We start from the raw sequence: 22,198 nt of genomic DNA on the forward strand, positions 1-22,198 counted from the left end.
GTTTTCATTTCTTGTTTTGCATGAAATCCCTAAATTGTTCCTTAGTCTGTCTGGTCTTTTATGACACATTGCGAGTTAGGACACATTTTACGCAAGTACTTTGCGAAATGTTTTACAGCCCCCTTCCTTCCTTTCCTCCCCCCCCCCCCCCCCCCTCCCTTCTCGTCCTGGAGCCGCGGCCCTTTGGGTATTAAATTTTGGTGCGACCCGCTTCCCGAGATGAGTTTGAGACCACTGGTGTAGGTTCTCGGCTGCATGGCAGCGGGCGCACAGAAAACATTAAACCAGGCCCCCCACGTTTGCGCCAGCAGTTTTGACAACAAAATATAAAATCTAAAACTGGATGCCACGCAAAACTGTCAACTTTATTTGTAAATAAACTCTCAACACTGCACACACACACACAAAAGGCACACTCAATGACTAGAATGAAAGCAGACTAGTCATTGATACACTGCAAAATTCAACAAGTGTGAATTACCATAGAAAAAATACATCTTGACTGTTTCCTGCGCACATAAATATACCTCATAGGCCCACCATTCTTGCAAAAAGGCAGCATTACACTCTGCACACAATTTTTCTTACAGCTTGTCCCTGGGCCATATCAGGGTTAAGAATTCTGAGGTAGAAGAGCTAGAAAAACGTTAGTGAGATCGAAGGTCTTTGAACACTATAGTCTAGACTAGAGTCTGGTCAACGATCCATCAACAGGCAGCCTCCTAGCTCTGCAGTTAACAACCATGAACCTAAGGTCTCGTTTGACTTTTGCCTCCCTTTTAGCTTGGTGTTCTCTTAAAAAATACTCCATCGCACCTACCCAACATTTACATAATGCATTATCACAGTTGAGGCTCACGAATTGTACAGCTGGCAGCTAAACTGACCCATACATAGTAATTGCAGAGAACCATCAAGCAGTATCGCAGCTGAGAAGGAACCTGCTGAAGACACCTACACTATTGCAGCATGAGTCATGACCATCATGAACTGAACCCTTAGCAGCTTGTCGTAGTAATAATGACATCTCAGCGTAAAGCCATTGTTAGCAATCAATAGCAAATAAACAAATTGAACACTCCTTGGTAATCACATCCCCAATGCAGTAAACAGGTCACAATGTTAGAACAACAGCTCTTTGGGACTTCAGTGTGAAGCATTGTTCCAGTACAACAGCTGCGAGACCATCATGGATAAAATGAGAACTACTTATCGCAACCAAGTGAAAAAAAAGATCTAGTAGTAAAATTAGTGACTGAGTTCTGTGGAATCTGCATGGGCAGAAAACTTGGCATAAGGCCACACTTGAGTTATGCAATGGACCCTGGTGTCTGCAAGAACATCTAGGGTATCTCTTAAAGATGAGGCTACTTTCCATAGAACTTCTTGTTCAGCAGATAGAGCAGCAAGTTATTGTTGACTTTAGCACGTCCAAACAGACTCGTGACGGCCGTGCCCTCGTACTGCTGCCTCAGCAGGTCCTGGATGTCAAGGGTGATCTCGTCAGCCCCCATGCCGAGGAACCTGGAGCGTACGCTGAAGATGCCCGTGCGGTTGGTCGGAGAAATCTCGAACGACACATTCTTCAGCATTGCTATATCCAGTCCAGTGATTTCGAGGAGGATGCCTTTCTCATGCAGCTTCCAGCCCGTGTACTTGAGCACATTACGTGACCTTCAGAGAGGTCGGGGAATGAAAATGCGATTACTCCTACGATGGATGAAATTAAAGGTCCGTTCACACTCTTACAACTGAGCACGATTGAGAGAAACCAGACCGGTTTTTAATCCTCTTGCGACCTCTTAGGACCGGATGCGCTGCAGCGGGGCTGGTCCTAAGACGTCGCAAGAGGCTTAAAAACTGGTTTTGTCTCTCTCGGTCGTACTCGGTTGCAAGAGTGTGAACGGGCCTTAAGTTTTGATTAAAAATATATCTTCTTACTGGTCATTACCATCTAGATGAAAGATATGTAGATTGTTTCAACTCCTTAACTGGGAAGCGCGTCTCTAGACGCATGGCAATTTTGACCGCAGCTTGGGGGTGCCTCTATAGATGCACTGCCCTTTGGTTGGTCTGGGGGGGCACGTTTAAACACTCGCTTTTTATATCAGACAGGATGAAGCGCCATCTATCCCCAAACATCGGAAATAATTTTGCTTTAGAGACATTTGCATAGATGGCAGCACAAAAAAAGTTTGTTGAGATACGTGTGACAACCAAAGAATATTAGCAAAATGGGGACAAAAATAGTTCCCAATTCGCCAATATTTTTTGGTCATGGAAGTCCCTAAAAAGGCAAGTAAACATGGCCACTACGCAATTTTCTTCTTACCAACCGATACTGTGCGACTCGTTTTAATTTATTAGCTGTGGAAAACATCCACCACGGCTGCTAATGTGTTCTGTTCTCACTGTGTCGGCACACACCCAAGGACAGGATGAACAAGACAGTGATGTGCAGGTAGTACACAAAATCACGTATGCAGCTAAAAAGCAAACATACATAAACTATGTCAAATCATACCTAGAATTTCTCCAAACACCAAACAAATGAACAAACATACTCGGAAAACGAGCAATCTGGTGATGACTGCCTACCTTCAAAACAAACCCTGAGAATGGTAACAAGGATAACAAGGGGAACGAGGTAACAAGGGAATAAACAAACATGCCTCAAATTGTGTATGTGCTCGCCCCCCCTTTCGTGAGCCAGCTTCAGAATTTATTTTTAATAAAATACATCTAATCCCACACAAAGCTCTTCAAACCGAATTGGCATTCAGAACCGAAATAGATACCAAAGGAACAAAAACAGCACAGTTCAGTCAATGCCCTTTGACTTAAGTACCCGTATAAAATGCTCGCTTATGCCAAGTATGCCCTGGAAAACCACAGCAACATGTCTGAATGCACATGGCCACAAGACAGCTTAAAGGGAAACTCCGGTCAATTCCAAGAAATTTGAGTTAATGGTTGATTAGTATATATCCCAATGTAATAATAAATGGTCCTTTGTAATTTCTTTAAAAAAAAGAGTAGAATGTTTCTCACACAATCTTCATTTAAAGCTCACCACAAACCGAAAGCCTGTGGCAGGCAACGTTGCTCCTGTGTCGTCATCTCCATGCTCTAACCACGTGGTACAAATTTTGATGTCACATACCAGGCGGCTGGGAGGAGCTCGGCACAAGGGCGTAAGTATTGTCTGCTATGAAAGGCAGTCCGCTACAAACGACGACGCCTGCACTACCGCGGCCGGAGCTTGTGTTTCAGCGCAGAAAAAGGCAAGTTCTCCGATGGGCTTGTTTTAAAAATATTAGTAGAAAGTGAAGTTCAGTAAACCACAGATAAATATGTTGCGACGAGTATCTAGAAGCATGCCATGCTCAACGTCGCAAACTTGCTCTTTTGCACGCGACGAACGCTGCCGGCAATGACGCACAACCTCACACAAGCGCCTGCGCATTCGACAAATCCCGTGGCCAACGATGAGCGTGCTGCTAGCATCGCCTGTAGGTATCACTTGAGAGTCCAAAACAAGCAAACAAATCTCCCTGAGCGCCATGAGCATAACTTAGTCGCGCAAGGTATGTTGCGCCGACACGGTGGTATTGACTGCGCTGTTGGCTACACCGTGCTTCGCCCGTTAGAATTAGCGGATTTTGGTAATTTCGCGCACCTCAAACTTTGTATGCAAGTTTCATCAATTTTTAGGCAGAATCAGACTGAAATATGTGGCGTATAGCCTTTTTAGGCGATACTAATATAAATATTGAACATGAACCGGAGTTGCCCTTTAAAGCTGCGGAGTTTCCCACAGGGGACACAACAGGCACCATGGCACCTTCGGGTTTGCTCGCTACTCACTTGAGTGCCCTGCCTTCTTCCGTATCAGGGGTTGCAACTTCACCGCCCACAGACTGCCTCTGACTGGCCATAGACTGCCTCCGACCACCCATGGACTGCCTCCTTGACTTGCCTCCAGCCAGGTTGCTAAGGCAAGCCTGCACATACTGACTGTAGTAGTCCAGAGTCTCCTGGTAGGAACGAGTCTTGGCGTCTAGTTTTTGCTGAGTCGTCTGCAGGTACCCCAGCTCCCGCTGGCGATTCAACCTGTGATTCCGCTTCTGCAGGATGTCCATGGCAATGCTGTTCAGCAAGTCCTGGTAGTCGTCCTTGGACGATGCCACGCCACGCTCTTCCAGGACCTCAAGGTTATGTACTACCGCCTTCCGGAAGGCCGCCAGGGATCCAAACTTCCGGCGGCTCAGGAGACTAGCTGTTGATGTCCTTACTGGCTGACGACCCGCCGCTTGCGCTTCCAGAAACTCACGTTCCGTCTCGGGCCCTATGTCGCTGTCGAGCATCTCGTGAATGGTCTTGCAGCTACGGAACGTTCTCATCAACTCCACCAACATTTGCTTTGTCTCCTTGACGAGGTAGTCAGACTCTGGAGTGTCCTCTTGCACCTCCGAAAATTTGCTGGAAAGTGTAAGTGACAGCTTAGTCTTTGAGAAGACCGCTAAGTCTGGAGAGTCGTTCGCCGGGCCCAGAAGGTCTTCGATGGTAGGTTCAGGACCAAGGTCCTGAAGCAAGATATGCAGTGGGTCTTTGGGATCTGGAGCAATGTCGTTTCGGAATTCTAACAATAGCTTGTGGGTGTCGCGCAGCTCAACAGCTGTCAGGCTGATAGTTGGGGGTGTCAGCTGTGTTGCTTCTGAGTAGGTGTCAATGTTGAAGTAGGCCTCAGGTTCAGCCACGTCACATGCTTCCAAGAAGAATCTGCAATCAGTTCAAAAAGGTGACAAAAAGCTTCAGCAACAAGGCAAAACAGGTTGTGCAATGGCATATTTCTTTTACACGAAGCAACAGTTAAATGCCCAGATTATAAAAAAATATGCAGGCTACAACAATTCTACAGGGTGAAAAAAGCCTTTCTATCTACCCTAGTGAAATAATGTGATAAATGATATGGCACCCTTGATGCCTACATCCCACCTTTTTTGAATTTTCACACTGTATTTTCCAGGTGTCACTGTCTCTAATGACAACACTGTTGTGTTTGGACAGAAACCTAGACAGATCTAGTACTTAGTGTAACCATACCCTCCTTATCAACCTGAAGGCCTAGGCATCTTTAAGAAGTGATGCCTATTGCAGGGAAAGGCCGAAAAGCTAGAAACTAGAAATCCACAAGAAGGAAGACTGCATGGACACCAACCTGTGAAGGATGTCTCCGCAGCTTGCCGTTAGCTTGTTCAGTCGGATTTGATAGGAGTGCTGGTGCCCGTACGGTATCCCAGAAGAGGCAAACATAAGGACCCTGGAAATGCTGCCGAGGTTGCGCCTCTGCCTGTGAGACATCTGGCCATAGCGTTCCAGCTCTACAATGCCAAATGACTCTGGAGCCACAATCCCGGGGTTAATGTATCGATAATATAGCAGGTTCCCTATGGCCTTGAGGACCTCGGTAGGTGCCGCGTCTGGAAAGGTTTCCTCCAGTGCTTGCTTGAGAACCTTGCAGATGTACCGCATACCGTATGGTACCTTGTCCTCGCTGTCGGCAATGCTCTTAGCAAACATAAGTGCCTTTGCCTCGAGTTGCAGCACAGATTCATGCAGACGTCTGCAGACCTCACTCTGCTGCAGAGCCTGTTCCTCTGTCACTTCATAGCTGAGCCCACAGGTTTTCCCAGATGCGGTCTCCACCTGGTTGACCCACTGCTTGTAGATGTCGACAGGGTAAAAGTTGATGTCGAGGTCTTGATCGCTGAGGATGTCTTTGACCAGCGGTGCCAACAGCTGCTCCAGGCAGCTCTGTCCCCTCTTGGTTCGGTAGAAACCGACAGCCATCTTGATGACCATCGGGTTTCCCTTCAAGATGTCTGATGGGTGGGAGAGTGAAGAGCGAACTTCCTCCTTAAGTGCTAGCCGGAACAGACGGAGGAGTAGATACTCCTCGCGAGGTGTCGACCCATAGTTGTACACAGAGTAGATGACGGTTTCGACAAAGTTGTTTGTGTTGTGTGGGGCCATCACGAAGATCAGTTGTGCCAGGTAAGAAGGTTCCACCTGGAGGAGGTAGAAGAGATGTTGGTAGGCTACCAACTTCTCCCGACTTTGATGACTCAGTGCTGTTAGTCCTCCGCTGGATCCAAGCCAATCAGACTTAACCGCCTCTCGCTTGCTGTGGCTCATGACATCTTCGAGAGTGATGCAGTTACGAACCAGCAGTCCAATGCGAATATCCATCTGGTCTACCTCCTTCTCGAGGCTCTGATTATGGCGGATTGTAGCCACTACTCTTTCCTTCACCCTCTGTACCTCCATCTCTTCTGCAAGGTCATGCTCACTGACACTGAGCATGTGCAAAAATTTGACAAGCACTGGAAAGGATGGGGTTGCTCTTGTCAGGAGGCGGTAGTCACGCAGCGCGCAACTGCTGCGGTAATGAGTCTGCACGACAGTGGCTATACGCTCATTGTCCTTATAGTGATTGATGAGGTCATTAATCTTCTGATGCACGAGATACCGACGCACGTATGACTGCAATCGAGTAACAAATGGAACTAATGCATCCAATTCGTAAAGCATCTTCTTGTAGCGCACACGTTCCCTCATGCTGCGGTACCATGCTTGGATCCTGATGATGCTTTCAATATGTTCGCAGTAGAACACATACTGCTCCCTAACAGCACTTCGGATAAGGTATCCCTTCATACGAGCTTGCAATTTGATGATCATAGGTTCGATAGCAGAAATGTCCTGAAGTTCTTTTAGTTGTTCATTGACCTGTGTAACTACTCTTTGTATGTCTTCCAATGAGAGGAACAAATTGCAGTCCGCCTTGGGAGCAGAGGCCCACTCACTACGGAACTGGACAACATTTAAGTTGAAAAACAATCGTGGTCGAACAAGGTAACTGAACCACTCGATGGAAGACCCATCACCAAACTTTCTTAAAAATATTCTCTGCAGTTCCTTGAGGTAAGACTCCGTCGCGTCGGTTCTCAATTCCACGATTTTCAAGCTCTCCAGGCCGCTACGAACATCTTCAACGACCTGGTTGCAGACGCCGACATTCAATGTTGCCAGCCCAATGCACATGTTGCTCGCCTCAAAGGCCACCTGGTTAGCCGTGTCCACAACACCTTGGACGTCATCTTCGGTCAATGGTCTCTCCTCCAACGACTGAAGCTTGAGAAAGAGCAAGTCTTGATACAACAACATGTGGTCTCTGCTCACATGGAGGATGGTAGCAGCTGGATTTAACAAGGCTTCCAAAACAAGGCTCGCTGAACTGGACATGACAGCCTCATTGATGAGTTCCAATGCCTGCTCGTGGCTCAGTTCATTGTCTACCTTAGCGTTGACTATGCTGACTATGTCTTGGATGTCAATGTGGGTCAGAAAGACAACGGCCGGGCTAAGTTTCGTCTTTTCGACCAGAGCTGCTGCGAGTGCTACGGCATATCGATCGTGGTTCTGCGGTCGCACGTCTGCAATGTGAGCATTTGGATTCTCCAGGCACTCTACCAGGTCGAAAGTTCCATTGGACTTGAGAGCAAAGTTAATCTCCGCTATTGCGTTCAGGATTCGCACGCCTCCGACAAGCTCTTCGTGGCACAGGTTGTGGCCTGCTTCCTTGCGAATGAACGAAAACTCGCTGTGGTAGAGCCGAGCTGCCAGAGGATAGACAAGGGGGAGGTTGGCTCCTGGGTCACGGAGGGCTTCCAGGGTGTTGTCTGCTTCATCACAGTCCAGGCACACGTTGATCGCTTCCACAGCTTCTTCGACTCGCATTTCTTCCTCTATTTTTTCATTGGCCAGGTGAATGGCAATTTGCAAGTCACTCCTCAACAGGGAGAACACATTGTTGTTGGAGTATGCATCATCTCTTATCTTCAAGAGGACCTACCATGCAATATGTCGAACAAAAGTAAAATAAATTAGAAAGGCAGAACATTTATATGGGTCTTCGTTTAGTCACCTCGGATATGGCCTCCTAATAAGAAAAACAGTAAATAATGGACGGTCCCTATAACCTTTTCAGCCAAACACTGTCAAAGCTGGTATAGCTTCAATAACATTACACGCAATGAATTAGGATTTGTGTGAGCAAAAATTAACCCCTTCATGGCCGACTTTTTTGTAGGCCCCGTGGTGAACTTTTTCTTTTTGCTCTTTCATATGAAAGAAAGTATTTTAATAAGAGCTCTGTGCCAAGTTCAGATTTTTTCCGGAAAGCACGAAAAAGATACAAGGGTGGGAAATATTTTACCCATGGCCCAGCAGCTGCTCAGGAAATAGTCAAATAAATACTTTTATTCTTGAAGAGAGAAACTGCAGAAGCTGAAGATCATTTGTGCCAACTCAATGTACTCTTCTTTCTCTAAGCCTTCTAGAAAAGAAAACTTTTGTTTCTTTCGAGAACTAAAGCTCCGAAAACTGCGTAAGAGAGAGTTGCTCCTAGGCCACGGCGACTATACCGTATTTTCCGGGCTATAGTCTGGGGACTATACAAGTTTAAAAGTTGAAATTTTAGGCTGTAAGAGACTATTTATGCATGCAGACTATCCAGGAATTTTGTGTTTCAGGATTGCTCATGATGACGAGACGTGACAGATTTTATGAAAAAGTATGTTATTGATGATTTATGCATAATACAAGCTTCTTTGTGAGCTAAAAAGCAGACATTTGTCAAGGTGTGCCGTGTATGGGAAGATTCTCGTGTCGACTAAGCATCAGGGGTGGACTATGCACGGCGTGCTGACTATCTAAGCAAAAACTTTTTTTTTCGGCTTAAATTGGCTTTTGCAGACTATACACCAGGTACAGACTATAGCCCGGAAAATATGGTACTTCCCACTTCGACAAATACTGAGAAAGTTGCTCTCTGCACATCTGCTTTCAAAATATTCAAATTCATTTGGTTGCTCAAAGTGCCTGATCTGTAAGGTCAAAGGTTACATAGCTTGTAAAGCTCTAATCACTAGCAGAAACCAGAAGCCAGTGTCACAAGTACAAAGGCCTGTGAACGTTGTGCATGGGAATGTTCAGGAAAAGTACAGCTTTGTTTCTGCACCACCAGATGGCACCACTATATCTTTTTTTTCTTTTTTGACATGACTTCCGCTAGATGGTGGAACAATATAGTGATGGGGATTCGCCTTCCCTTGAGCCTACTACAGATGAAGCATGGGTAGGAAATATATATCACTGCCCACAAAAATTGGATTACGCAAAATAATGTTGCAGAAGCGTTGATGGGATGCTATGAACTTCAAAACATCACTCATACATCAATATCTCAAATGAATGGCCATATCTTTGGAAAAGAAAGGCATGATCAAGGCAGGACTACTATGACGTCACAATCCTCCTGGAACAGTTGAGGATGAGGGGAAGCGGCCTTGCTTCGGTTCACCAGCTTGAGGGGACGAAGCAAAGAGGAGAGGGAATGAGAATCGTGACGTGACATGTCTCGTTGGCCTCGTGGGCCGTGTTCAATCGCACACTTCTTTTCCAAAAATACGGCCATTCGTTAGAGATACCGCTGCAGGGTGATGTTTCAGTGTAGGTGTAATGCTGAATATTTCATAATGGCAGTGTTCCCAACCATGTTGTGCAGATTTGTATTAGATTATTATGGGGACCAACTAGCCCGGCTCTCTACTCCACCACCAACTAGCCCAGCTCTCTACTCTGATGTTTTTGAGTCTTGCAGTGCGTCCCGCCTATCGCTCCAGCCTTGTTTTGTGAGCTCCAAATTTTGGTTCAATATTCCTTTTAAAAGATAATAAACCGAAATTTCAAGCTCACAAAACAAGGCTGGACGGATAGGCAGGACGCTGCAAAACCCAAAAACATCACTCATACAGCGATATCTCTAACGGATCACCATATTTTTGGAAAAGAAGTGCGCAATTGAACACAGCCGACGAGACAAGTCACTTCATGATGCTCATTCCCTCTCCTCCTCGCTACGTCCCATCGCGCTGGTGAACTGAACGGAGGAGGAGAAGTGAGGCCGCTTCCACTCATTTTCAAATGTTCCAGAAGGACCATGATGTCATAGCCCTCGCTTGATCGCACCCTTCTTTTCCAAAATTACGGCCATCCGTTCGAGATATTGACGTATGAGTGATGTTTTGGAGTTCGTAGAGTCTCCTTCGACGCTTTTGCGGCCTTATTTAGCGAAATCCAAATTTTAGTTCAGGATCCCTTTAACTGACCTCATTTCTATGTGTCTGCCCTGATATATGTTGCAAAGAGAGTAATGCTGAGTATTTCATAATCGCAGTTTTCCCAACCATGTTGTGCAGATTTGTATTAGGTTATGCGGGGAGCATGTTGTCTGCTTCTTGTGCAAGGGTTGCAATTCGCTGATTGAAAAAAAAAAAAAAAATAGTGGGTAGACCTCAAGGCATCTAGCATCTACCCACTATTTGTCTCAATCAGCGTCATTCAGACATCACCGCAACTCCTGTGCAAGAAGCAGATGACTTGCTCTCTACATTATGACACTAAATTCATAGCTTTTGCTATATACAACATAGTGCCAAATGAGTCAGATTTTAGTGTGTAGCCACAAAAGATAAAAATTTATATTTTATTCCTGCTCTGTTACGCTTCTGTCAAAAGATAAATTTTGTCTGGTAGATTCCACAAGATAAGCATGGATATGTGCAATATTTTCCAACTAAGGAAAGCTATTAAGACCATCTCGTAGCAGGGGGGATTTATAAGTCAGGCTGGGGGGGGGGGGGGGGGGGGGGGGGGCTACATAGATACCTGACATTACGGGAGAAGCGTTTTAATCAAAAACTAGAATTTCTTCCTAAATAAAAAAAGTTGCAGTATGTTGTTTTTTCATATAAAAGAGTTGCCCTTAGGGAGGCACATAACATAAAACAAAAGAACACTGAAGTGACAAGCATCAATTTCCCAGAAAACCAAGTTTTTGCATATGTTATTAGTATAACAGTAGTATAACTGATCATAGTACAGGGAGGTGTTTGAAAAAGGCTCCTAATGGCTGTTGCCCCAATGACACAACATTACTTTTATTGACTACCCCACTGAGCATGCTTGCCTTCCCCAAGCTGAAGCAACTATGGCAGGTTATCCAAATGAAAGATGAACCATGGTAGAAATAGGAACTCACCTGGAAGTAAGCGGGCACATTGTCAACAATGACGTCTTGGATCCCCAAATCTGGCCTCGACAGCACCAGCGCCCGGAAGCGGTCCAGGTCTTCAGCCTCAATGACCTCGCCAATCAAAGTCAGTAGCACATTGACGTTTGTTTCAAGTATGTAACCCTGTACCTCGGCAAGACTCAGCAGCCTGTCATACATGTCCGGTACGTACGCATACTCCAGGCTCCGGATTTCTATGTTGTCCGACTTCATTCGCTTGGCTTTCTCCAGGACTGCCTGGTATCTGCTTGTGTTCTCAGAGTGAACCTCTCGCAATTGCGCCGAAGGCGCAGACAAGGCCTCCAGCAGCAGGTCTAGTTCCTGCCTGTCGATGGCCGTGTTGATGGCGACGACGGCAGCGGCGTCCGCGGACATTTCCTTGGCGAGGATCCCGCCGATCTGGCAGAAGGCCGGCATCTGGAGCTCGGCGTTCAGCCCCAACCCGCGCCGGACCTGGTCTACCTCGTCATCAGAGAAGTTTAGCTTTCCCAACAGATCTTCGATTTTTGGTGCCTTACCAAGCCTGAAGAGGTAGAGACTGAGCGCGTGGAGGCAGTAGATGACCTTGGGCAGGTTCTTCTTCTCGTAGAGGTCGAAAGCGTCCGGAAAGAAGTACTCGGGCAGGCCTATGGCGCGCATTGCGTTCAGCCAGCGGTTTATGTTGTCCGTGTGCCGGAAGCACAGGCCACGTCCGCTGTAGATTGTCTGGTCGATGTCGTAGATGCGCTTCAGAGGAACCTCACCGGGTGCGAAGAAATGCGAGAGCCTCGCCAGGTACACGCCGTTCCGGAGCGATTCTTCTAGCTGCGTGGCCGCGGGCAGTTCCTCCTCGATGCACGAGGACAGCCATAGACGTGCCTCTTCCAAATGACAGAGGTAGTGGTAGGCCATTTCCATTTGACGTTTGTCGTCCATCTCGTCCGAAGACGCCCTTCCCCCGTCCTCCATAGCTCTATTTTTATGTGGTCCGCTATTGAATAATTAGCGGTAACGACGATTACCTCATCACTCTAGTGGGAGACGACGTCGCCTTTTGAATTTCGTCGCACAATCTATCCAATCTATCTTCGGGAACACATCCCACATGTCGCGAACACATAGAAGAGTACGGTTAACGTTGAAGAGGTAGGGATTTGAGCTCTTGCTTTCTCATTGGCCAGTTAGTTCAAGGTTAAAGATGGGTGGATAAGTGAATAAACGAAGCTCAAACCTTTTATTCGGGCGGCGGCTTGCGCCACCTAGCCAATGCTTAAAAAGTAAGGTTGAAATGTCATGGCCTCCGTGCGCTTCGGGATCTCGGAGGCCATGGAAGGCATGGAAGTGTGGGAGGTTACTTTTAAACCAAAGTTTTGATGGACTACTTGCCAGTCCTTTCCCAGCGGTTATGTTCATTCTTCCCTATTTTTCTATTCTAAAATCCCACCTGTCGAATGCCTAATATTAAAACAACTCAACAAAATGACCTCTTGCGGACGGGAAAATACGCGCCCCGGCAGCGTATCCTGCCAGTAACGACGCGAGGAAATGAGTCCTCAGTGTCGTCTGCTTTAAAGACTTGTTCTCAAACATTACTCCCGTTCTGCAAAATCCCACTTTGGTAGTACCCAGTTGCTACGAATTAATGTTGGATGGTTTTAGAAACTTCTACCGCGCTTACCCACTTCCTCACTGCTTAGTCTTGAGTGGCATTCACGGCGCCAACCACGATGGCTATGAGAATTAACCACGTCGCACCTCCGTCTTGAGGTACGGGACGGGACCAATCCACCCGCATTGCACGACCGTTTACATCTATTGCTTTAATTTCTTCGCACATTGTGGGCAAAAAAAGAAAAAAAAAAAAAAACTCTTTCCTTGGACGACGGGACAAAGCCATCCGAGGCAGGCGCAAACTTCCGATACACCCCCTTTCAAGTTATGCCAGTGATAGGAGCTTTGAACCACTGCACGATGGCATATCGAGCAACATCACAGATAAGCTGTAGATTGATAAGATATATTAGATAAGCTGGCATTGGTACTGGTGTTTGTCAAATTTCTGGTGTTCTAACTCAGGCAGTGTATCCTGCATCCACTATCCACCATCGTGCAGAAATTCTACAACTTCTAACAGAGGGAGCACGCATTCAGAAGGGGTCTACAGAAAGTCACACATGCATTGAAATAATAGTAACTCAAAGGTTTTCTTTTATTATGTACAGGTTACTCGTAACAGCCCTGGGTACACTCTTGTCGAACAAGGAACACTCGCTGCAAAAACAGCAGACGAAAATGGTGCAGCCAGGTAAGAAGGCAACAATGAGGGAGACCATCTTCAAGGGTAGTTTAACATTGGAGCTTCACACATCCGGTACCTTGCAGAGCAGGGTGCAACAGCACACACAATGACTAACCTGCTTCAAAGACGACAACCACGAAATGAGTAATACCGGGGGCTTCATTTGCCATCAAGCATCAAGCACCCTCTTGCACCACCCACACAGACGTTCGCAGACCCTTGCCTTAGATGCAACAGCCATTACTTTCCCCAGAGAATGTAAACAACAACACCAGTGTATATCATCTGCAAGATGCGCATCCTTGTCTTGGCTGGTCGAGGACGACATTTGTCGAAGGAAGCATGGCGGAAATATAATACATCGCAAGGACTGTTTTGGTCCTCAAACCAAGAGGAGCAAACAAACTGGGGACATTCAAACACTATAAACATAGAGTATCCTACAAAACAGCAGCGGCAGCACTAGTAAAAGCACCAGAACATGTGTACAACTCAACTTGTGTACGGAGTGAGGCTGTAAAGACAATTGTCACGCTTGCAAAAGTTGAAGTCTAAACATACGTAGCTGAAATTGGGCATGCGAATGCCGCTTTGCAACAAAATTTTGAATCCGTTTTTTTTTTTTTTTTTTTAGAGCTCAAGTTAGAGGTGTGCAAAATATCGCAAATATAGCAAAGACGGCGGACGTGCATAGACCTTCAGTTTTTGTTTCCTCTTATTCTGTTTACTTCACTTCATCATTACCACAGCAAGACAGGTTATTGACAATTTATAATTATACTACACCCATTTTCACCTCAAAAAAAAGAAGCAAGTTTTGCGCATTGTTCATACACGGCACAAAGTAGTTCTAACGAGATTTGGTTATCGGAGGAAAAAGCGATGGTTTTGGCATTTGGAAAGTGTACATCTTAATAAGAGAACATGTATCCAATCTACAATTCATTTACATATATCTTAATTCTCTACATAAAGGGGGAAATCAGTAACGCACTGCGAGGAGTCTGACTTTTTTTACTACGGTTCTTGAGGTGATAATGGGTATAGCTTCGTTCGATTGACCCGCACCCCCTGCACCGGTCCAGAAAAGTGTAGGGCAGTGTACTTCCGCTATCTGTATTGAGACACGAACGGAAATACACTGCCCTCCACTTTTCTGCACCGGTGCAGAAGGTGACGTTAATCAAACGCAGCAACTGAGTCCCTGTCCCCAGCATAGGCCTTTGTGGAGGCTCGTCAAGGCCCGCTTCGGTGGCTCAGCATTTTGGAAAGACAAGAGAAAGTCAACAATGGGAGCTATAATCTGGTGCATGTGAAGAGCTTCTGGTTTGCAAGGTTGCTACCAGGTGGCCACTGCCCGTATATCTAGTCAAAATTATGAATCATCGCAATCACCTCGCTCGTCGCCAGCCTCTGCGTTTCTGCGTTCGGCTAGCCGCCCGGGGGGGGGCAAGCTCATAAATCGGCGTGCAAACGACAAACTGACTGGCATGGGTCATGGAAAATATGTGGCAGCCAATTTTTCTTTTTTAATGTTTCGCCATGTACCACCGAGCTCCAAAAAAAAAAAAGTAGACATAAAACATCTTGCGAAACAATGTTCGCGTGCCTGATTTCAGGTACCAACGTTTGGAATTCGTTTTTTGCAAAGCATGCCGAACATGCCGGTCCTTCCCGCGTCACCCCACACAAGTGGGAAAAGAATGTACGATGGAATCTCCAAACGCAACGCTAGGAAGTCGAAAGGACGCTTCTTTCGCTTGGGCCAGCGGGCCGGGCCACCCAAAAACGCGACGGTCCATCGGGCATCGGCTCTGCTGTAAGACGGGCGACGGCCTTCCACGCCGAGAGAAATGAAGCCGCGCAAATAAATGGGCTGCGTTCTTGGTTCCCAAATATTAGGCTCTAGAACTACAGTTACAGACCGACGAAAACGACAAAGCATCTTTTCGAAATGTCCAAAAAAAAATTACGGGGCTCTTTTCACTGCAAAAAAATTAACTACACATTGCCGAATGCCCGTTCTCCGCGCAAACGCAGCCCTGGTTGTCCGAACCGGATGCCAAAGTTTCGGAACCGACCGTCACCTAATTGAAGGAGTTACGAGCGATTTTCCGGAATGTCCGACGGGAGAGTGGCGGCCGATGGCGGCGGCAGTCTCGGACACGTCAAGCTGAATGGCGATGGTTACCGAAGACGGGCGAAGACTGGTCTTGCTTCCCCCTTGCAATTTTCAGAAAATCACTTGCATCTTTAGAATTGGGCTAGCAGCTAGCTCCGACACTTTGGTGTCTGGTTTGGACCGCTAGTGGAGAAAAAGAAACACGGTGAATACTTTTGGGGGACACGCTGTACTTTGGCGGCGCATGCACGCTCGAAGCTGATGCGACGCCGAAGCGATGCCGAAGGTAGGAAGCTTGCGCTGGACGCAGAACAACCAAAGCTCCTCCCAACCCTTGTCATCCTTTCAGTGGCTGTAAAAGCTTCACGGTACAATAACCTCCTCTAGGGAAAAAAAATTGTTCAAAAAGCCACTACATGGCAGCGAAAACCTAGACAACACAAACTTCATATTGGGGGAAAAAAGAAGAAAAAAAAAAAAGTGCTGCGAGACATTGCTTTAGTTCACAGGCAACCAATAAAATTAAAAAAAAAAAAAAAAAAAAAGGCAACAAGCAATGCGAGTGTCGAGTTCTAGACAAGGGGCCACAAACGTGATTTCCGTACCGCTTTGTAGGACTGAGTCTGTGCAAGCCAGTAAAACTGCACCACTAAAGGTATATTTTGCGCCCGTCAGAACGAAGACGGTGCGTCGTCGCCGCCGACGCCGCGACTCACCGAGGTCGGTGCGTCGCGTCCGCAGACGCGTTCCGGCGCGTCTGCAAGTACGTCGCGGCTCGGAGAACTCGAGAAGAGACGCAGGAGATGTGCGTGCCGCCCCGTGCGAGTCTAGGACAACGACTCGTGAGGGCGTCACGCGAGCCGGAAGCGATGAATCAGCAGGAAAACGTAGCCGAGACACGGACCCACGGGGGTTCCGTCGCTGATTTGCGGTTTCTCCGGAGGTGTCGTACGCTGTTGGGGGCGTCTGCTCCGGCGACAACGGGGGGGTCAGTAGTCTAGAGCCCACTCGTTCTCGACCAGAAAGGCGTCCACGACCTCTTTCATGGCCAGGTTGGGGACCAGCTGGTCTTGGGTCAGCGGCGTCCTGGTCACCGGGTCGAAGTGCCCCACCCTCTGTGATGCGAGGGACGGACAAACGAAATCGGTCAATCCTAACCACAATCATTAGCAAGCAATTGCACAGGATGTTTCGCGAGTGCTACTCCACTAACAAATGACGACGACATATGTTGATGCTATTAAAAAGCGCAAAAGAGACGGGGCAAAGACCCCGACGACACGGACGGGGGCTAACTTTCAACCGATTTAAAGGACACTTTATCGAGCGGTCCCTACCTTCGGTCTTCTTTGCGCTTTTTGATGCCACGAAAATCACAAACAAACTAGCTTGGTTCCGAAGTTTTAATTAAATGACATCTAATTAAGACAGTGAACAGAATGTATGGCGCACCGTGCATTGACGAGGGTGCCCATCAAACCACTCTGGCATTGTTGCAGCGAGGTGGCTATGCAGTTGCCTTGCCTCAGACACAATCACATGATCGTGTCGCTGCAGGGTCGATTGGGATCTCGAATTTGGCTCCCGACATGCCGCTTTCTCTCCTAGCCACTGGATGGCGCTGCAGGGCACCCCAGGGCGGGCAAGGAGAAACCTCCTTGCCCATCGACCGAGATATAGAGGGGGGGACCGGGGGGCAAAAGTCTCTTAGGACTCTGGGCGGCACCGAGACCAGGCAAGTGTGTGCGATCGGATCTAGGGTAAATGCGGGACACGAGGCCAGGGGGCCCTGTTTGTGCTTAGCTTTGGCTTTACGTGCATTTGTGAATATTTGTAGTTTAGATTGACTATTTTGGGCATTGTGGTTTATGCACCAATAAACGGGGAGTGGAATCCCGCTCCCGTGAAAGAAACAGGCTGGACTCGGGTTGTCAGTGACGTGATTGGCCTAAGCCATTTTGGAGCAACTTTTGGAGCAGCCAAAACAGTGTTTTGGAGCAGCAAATGTGGACTTTGGAGCAGCCAAAAGAGTGTTTCAGAGCAGAAAAAGTGACGTTTGAGGCATATATTCTTAGAAAAATTAATATTTGTTTTAAGTGCTGGACAAAGAAGGCCACTTTGTGTTGTGTTGTGATGTGACGTGTTGGGGCGGAACTCGCTGTTTGTGTTTGTGGTGCTGAGACATCCCACAAGTATACAAAGCTGTAAGCGTTGCTGAAAAAATCCGAAAAAAAACAACAACAACACTTGCACCGTTTTACTGGTTCCCGACGTGCCGATTTTTATAAAAAGTAAGCAAACCTAAAACAATGAATTGCAAGCGTCCCGGCTGGTGCATCTCGTGCAATCATGTTCACATGCACGTGAGGGCAACTTCGGCAGGCTTGCAGTTACACGTGATTCGCCGCGCGAGCGGAGACAATGGTTGTTCGACCGAAACCGAAACCATGCCACCAACTGGTTCTCAAAATAGTATGCAAAATGTAACTGTCCAGCATACGACAATAAAAAGACCAGCGGCGCGTGCTTGCCAGGCCGGCATTACCAATCAAGGTCAAAAAGTTCTTGGAGCGCTTTGTGCAACGACTGAACTCGAGACAAACAAGCGCGCTGTGTGGGTTCAGCGTGCAGACATTGCCTTCGATGCTTTAGCTCGCTTCTCGTCATCAACTTTCTTTCGCGGCAGATTTTTCACGTACCGGGGTCCCTCTCGAAAGAAAGCCCACCGAGAGAAACCTAGGTAATCAAAACTTCGCCAAGCAATAATTGAGTTAAAGAGGGATTTTTATAGCAGCGTATGATTTAAACAAGAGCAGAGATGTCGATGCGTTTTAGTTTAGAAAGCGCCACAGAAAGCGCCATATCTGCAGCGACGTGGGGACGGCAACATACGACGTCGCGCGACCGCGGCGACTGTGGTCGCGTGAGCGCTTCAGCTCACAAAGTAACTCTCGCCACGCAAAAACGTGGTTTTGTTTCACAGCATGACGGCATGGCTGGAACCCGGCACACTAACGCCGGAGCATCCGCACACGCCCACGCCTATCACTAAAAAAAAAAAAAGGCGCGAGACGAGATTTCTGAGACGACGAGAGCGCGAAACGCAAGACGACGGGAAAAATCATGCAAGACCGAATAGACGATTGATGCAGGGTACTTTGTGTCGGGCGGCGTCTTGTGGCACCTAGCTCTTGCATGCTCAATTACGGTTCTTAGTTTCGTTTTTGAAAGGCTACCGAAATTGGTCCTTTGGCGCAGGCTTGGCGCAGATTAGCCATATTTCGGTGAAATGTAGCAGGGTTAGCCCCTTGGCGCAATTTGGCGCAATTGGCGCAGCAATCACATCACTGGGTTGTTGAGGGACCACGTGAGAAATGCCGAATAGGCAGCACTATGCGAATTCCTACAAGTGCAATCACACATTTCCACAAAGGTGTTCTGAAGTGGTGCATTTATAACACTCGAAAGTTGCGAGCATAGGTATCTTGAAGAAAAAAAAAAATACAGTAGACCCTAGTTGATACGTTCTTGGTTGATACATTAAAAAACGCCGGTCCAATTTTACTTTTATACACCAACTCATGTTTACAAACAAACCGGAGCACCCCTCGCGGACGCCACCGGCGCCGCGCATGCGCGGTGGATGGTGGGCAAGAAGCCCGCCGTCGCCCATAAACAAACCATTGAATTGCGTTGATTTCGGCGTCGGTGGGAGTCCCCGTGCTCCTTTTCGCGTTGGAATTGTTGATTCTACGTCCTCCTAACAATGTCTGACTACTTGAGCGGCTTCAGCAAAACTATTGAGGCAAAACTTTGCGTGAATAATGTGACGTGCGGCGATTCATTTCATGCGGACGCCGCAGAATGGGCGCTAAAGCCTGAATCCCACGATGAGATTCTGCTCGCTTTTTTCAGTCGCGACGTCGCTCGGACTGCAAAAGCGTGGACCGTAGCTGAGATGGTGGACATCGATACTGAAAACCGCAAGTAGAATCGGGCATTACAAGTCGGTGATGGCCACTGGTAACAATGATCAACAACAACTTGTATCTGTTTACACTTAGCCGACTTACCCCAACCAACCTTCGAAAGTGTTTTGAGGCCTGCACTTAGTTCTTATTGCAATTACCGGGTCAACGTTTGGTTTACGGGCCGCTGCCGTTTGAACGAGCTGACGACAAAAAGCAGCCAAGCTTGAAAGAGCAGACGACAGTTCGAACGCACGCGCAATGGAGTACGGGCAAGAAGCACCGCGTCCCGCGTCAACAAACCATTCGAATGTCACGTTGTCGGCGTCTGTCTGAGTCTGCATACTCTTTTTCGCGTTGGAGTTGTCGATTCTACGTCCTCATCGCAATGTCTTACCACTTGAATCGCCTGAGCGAAATTATCGAGGCTCGTTACGCCGCTAAACTTTCCGTAAATAATTTGGCATGCGGCGATTCATTCGCATGAACGCTGCAGAATGGACGCCAAAACCATGATGAGATTCCTGTAGCTATTTTCGGTCGTGACGTCGCTCGTGCTGCAAAAGTGTAAAAGGTAGCGGCGATGATCGACGTCGATACTGAAAATCGGGAGCGGGAACAGACCAAGCGTAACAAGTAGGATGGCCACCGGTACCAATGATTAACATCTTGTATCTACTGTTTACACCGAGCCTACTTAAGCCTTTTGAGGCCTGCAATCACTTCTTATGGCAATCACCGGGTCAAAGTTTGGTCAACGGGCCGCTTTTGTTTGAACGAGCAGACGACAAAAAGCAGACAACTTTGAAAGAGCAGACGAAAGTTCGAACGATCAGGCGGCCGTGTGAATTTGAAGACGCACTGAACCCGTGGGTGGTCCGGACGACTTGGGGGTTTTCTCTCGTTCATGTTGGAACAATGCAAATACATCTGGCGACCACAAATTGTGGCCCGCACACGCAATCGTAGTTAGACAGCGTCTGGTTTGCCCTTTTCAAGGTTACTATCCACGTTCTCGGACGAACAGAGGGTGCAAAAACACACGAAAACTGATCTTCAAACCTTTCCAGACTCTCTTGGTAAAGCCCCCATCGCAGCATTTTGACGAGAAGGCAGATTTTTTTGTCTCGTTTCTTCCAAAGGAACACAGGAATGCATGTCTGGCACGGCGACTTCTGCCCACCGCCCCAGACCGGAAGTGCGTCCGGCGCGCCACCACCGCGGCGTGACGTAGGAGAGTTGAGTTGGTGTATAGAGATACATGTATTAGCTTCCTGCCTGTTACGTTTGCTTTCCCGGTTGCTGTGTCCAAAAGTGTTGGCATCGCAATGCCAGGCTGCCATGCTGGCTTCGAAGCGAAGCCGCTATGCAATGCGGGTCGCACGGCACGTGTGGGCACGAAGGTGCCCGTCTTCCCTTCACTCCTTTCCCCCTCTTTTCCATCTCTCTGTCTCCTCGCTGGGCTTTGCTGAGCTCTGGCACAGCTTCCCATCTTGCCCGGGTATGACCTTGGAGCACTGCTCAGACAAGGAGCGAGGCTGACGAGGCGGCAAACGCTCCTTCTCTCTTTCATCTGTCCTTCTCTTTCTCTGGCACGAGGTGCATTCGCATGGACGCTGCACTTCTAGTTTCTGTTCCGCTCAATTGCTTGAACCGTGGTGTTTCGAAGTATGTGCACTTTGCGCCCTTTGACGACGGTTATGGCATCGCGAAAAAGGAAGGCACTCTCTTTTAAAGAGAAGTTAAAAGCTTAAAGAAGTTAAAAGTTTTAAAGAGAAGAAAGTGATAAAGATGTCGAGCAAGAAACGAAGAATTACGCTGTGCTTACGTTTGCGGACGTGGTCGTTGCGTTGGACACCTTGCGCCACTACGTAAATGTTGACGACTACGCGGAGGAGTGAGAGAGGACTGCGGCTCCTCGAGAAACGGCTTTTACTGCTTAACATAAATTCGAAACGGCAGGCGGATATTATGCGCTTTTTTGAACGTGTCTGAGCCCTTAACAGTTCTGTAAGTAAACATAAAATAAACCATTGCATAAGAGCTGCTTTCTATTGCATCTAGAGCCCCCCAATTGTGTTATCGGTTGTCATGTTTTCCCGGAGTATACGTTTCTTTTCCGCTGTCCCCTCAAAAACGTATCAACAAGGTTCTACTGCAGCAAGAAAACAAAAACGAGTTATTCCTAAGCACAGGGAGGAAAGCAGAAACAAACCGTCCGGCTGCCGCTGGTCGGTATCCATACGTGCTTTGATCTGCTGCCTCCACATAAAGGCGGATGACAAGACTTAATATTCTGCTAGGCTTTCCTCCTCTCACGTCTTTGAGCGAGGGAAGCGAAGGATGGAAAGAAAGGACATAGAAAGTCTGGGAGGAGTCCACATGCACCGTTCAGATGGTGGAGTGGTTCATTGTGTGAGCATGTGAATGGACATAAGCCTGGAAAAAAGGTGCCCCCCCCAATGGACATGTCACTATCTGTGCGCCAAAGGATTAGCGAAGGAACCTTCCAGGACCAGGAAACGAGAACATAGTTTGTTTCTCGCACAGCACGGTGCGTTTTCGCTGGGTGCTTCTTTGATCACTGCAATTTTTATTTAATGTTTTCTTTTTGTTTTTGTTTTTTCAAA

At 47.5% G+C, this 22,198-nt stretch overlaps 2 protein-coding genes across 2 annotated transcripts in view; both read right to left on the bottom strand.

Annotated features, from left to right (window-relative positions):
- Window positions 1-340: 340 nt before the first annotated feature.
- On the bottom strand, window positions 341-12,307 carry LOC8034507 (ras GTPase-activating-like protein IQGAP1). The gene is made up of 4 exons (XM_029972187.4): window positions 11,168-12,307; window positions 5,222-7,914; window positions 3,868-4,782; window positions 341-1,674 (listed from the first exon to the last, which is right to left on the bottom strand). Exons 1-4 carry the CDS (start codon window positions 12,146-12,148, stop codon window positions 1,368-1,370), a joined length of 4,896 nt encoding a protein of 1,631 aa, XP_029828047.3. The 5' UTR covers window positions 12,149-12,307; the 3' UTR covers window positions 341-1,367.
- A 1,057-nt stretch (window positions 12,308-13,364) lies between these two features.
- LOC8034501 (E3 ubiquitin-protein ligase CHIP) overlaps window positions 13,365-22,198 on the bottom strand; it is a 28,985-nt gene continuing 20,151 nt past the window's right edge. The window contains exon 7 of the mRNA XM_029972201.4: window positions 13,365-16,715. Coding sequence (XP_029828061.2) covers window positions 16,590-16,715 — 126 coding nt within the window. The 3' untranslated portion in view covers window positions 13,365-16,589. The remainder of the gene's footprint in view (window positions 16,716-22,198) is intronic.

The sequence above is a fragment of the Ixodes scapularis genome, unplaced genomic scaffold (genome assembly GCF_016920785.2).
Source record: "Ixodes scapularis isolate PalLabHiFi unplaced genomic scaffold, ASM1692078v2 PGA_scaffold6__148_contigs__length_123643588, whole genome shotgun sequence".
Lineage (NCBI taxonomy): Eukaryota > Metazoa > Arthropoda > Arachnida > Ixodida > Ixodidae > Ixodes > Ixodes scapularis.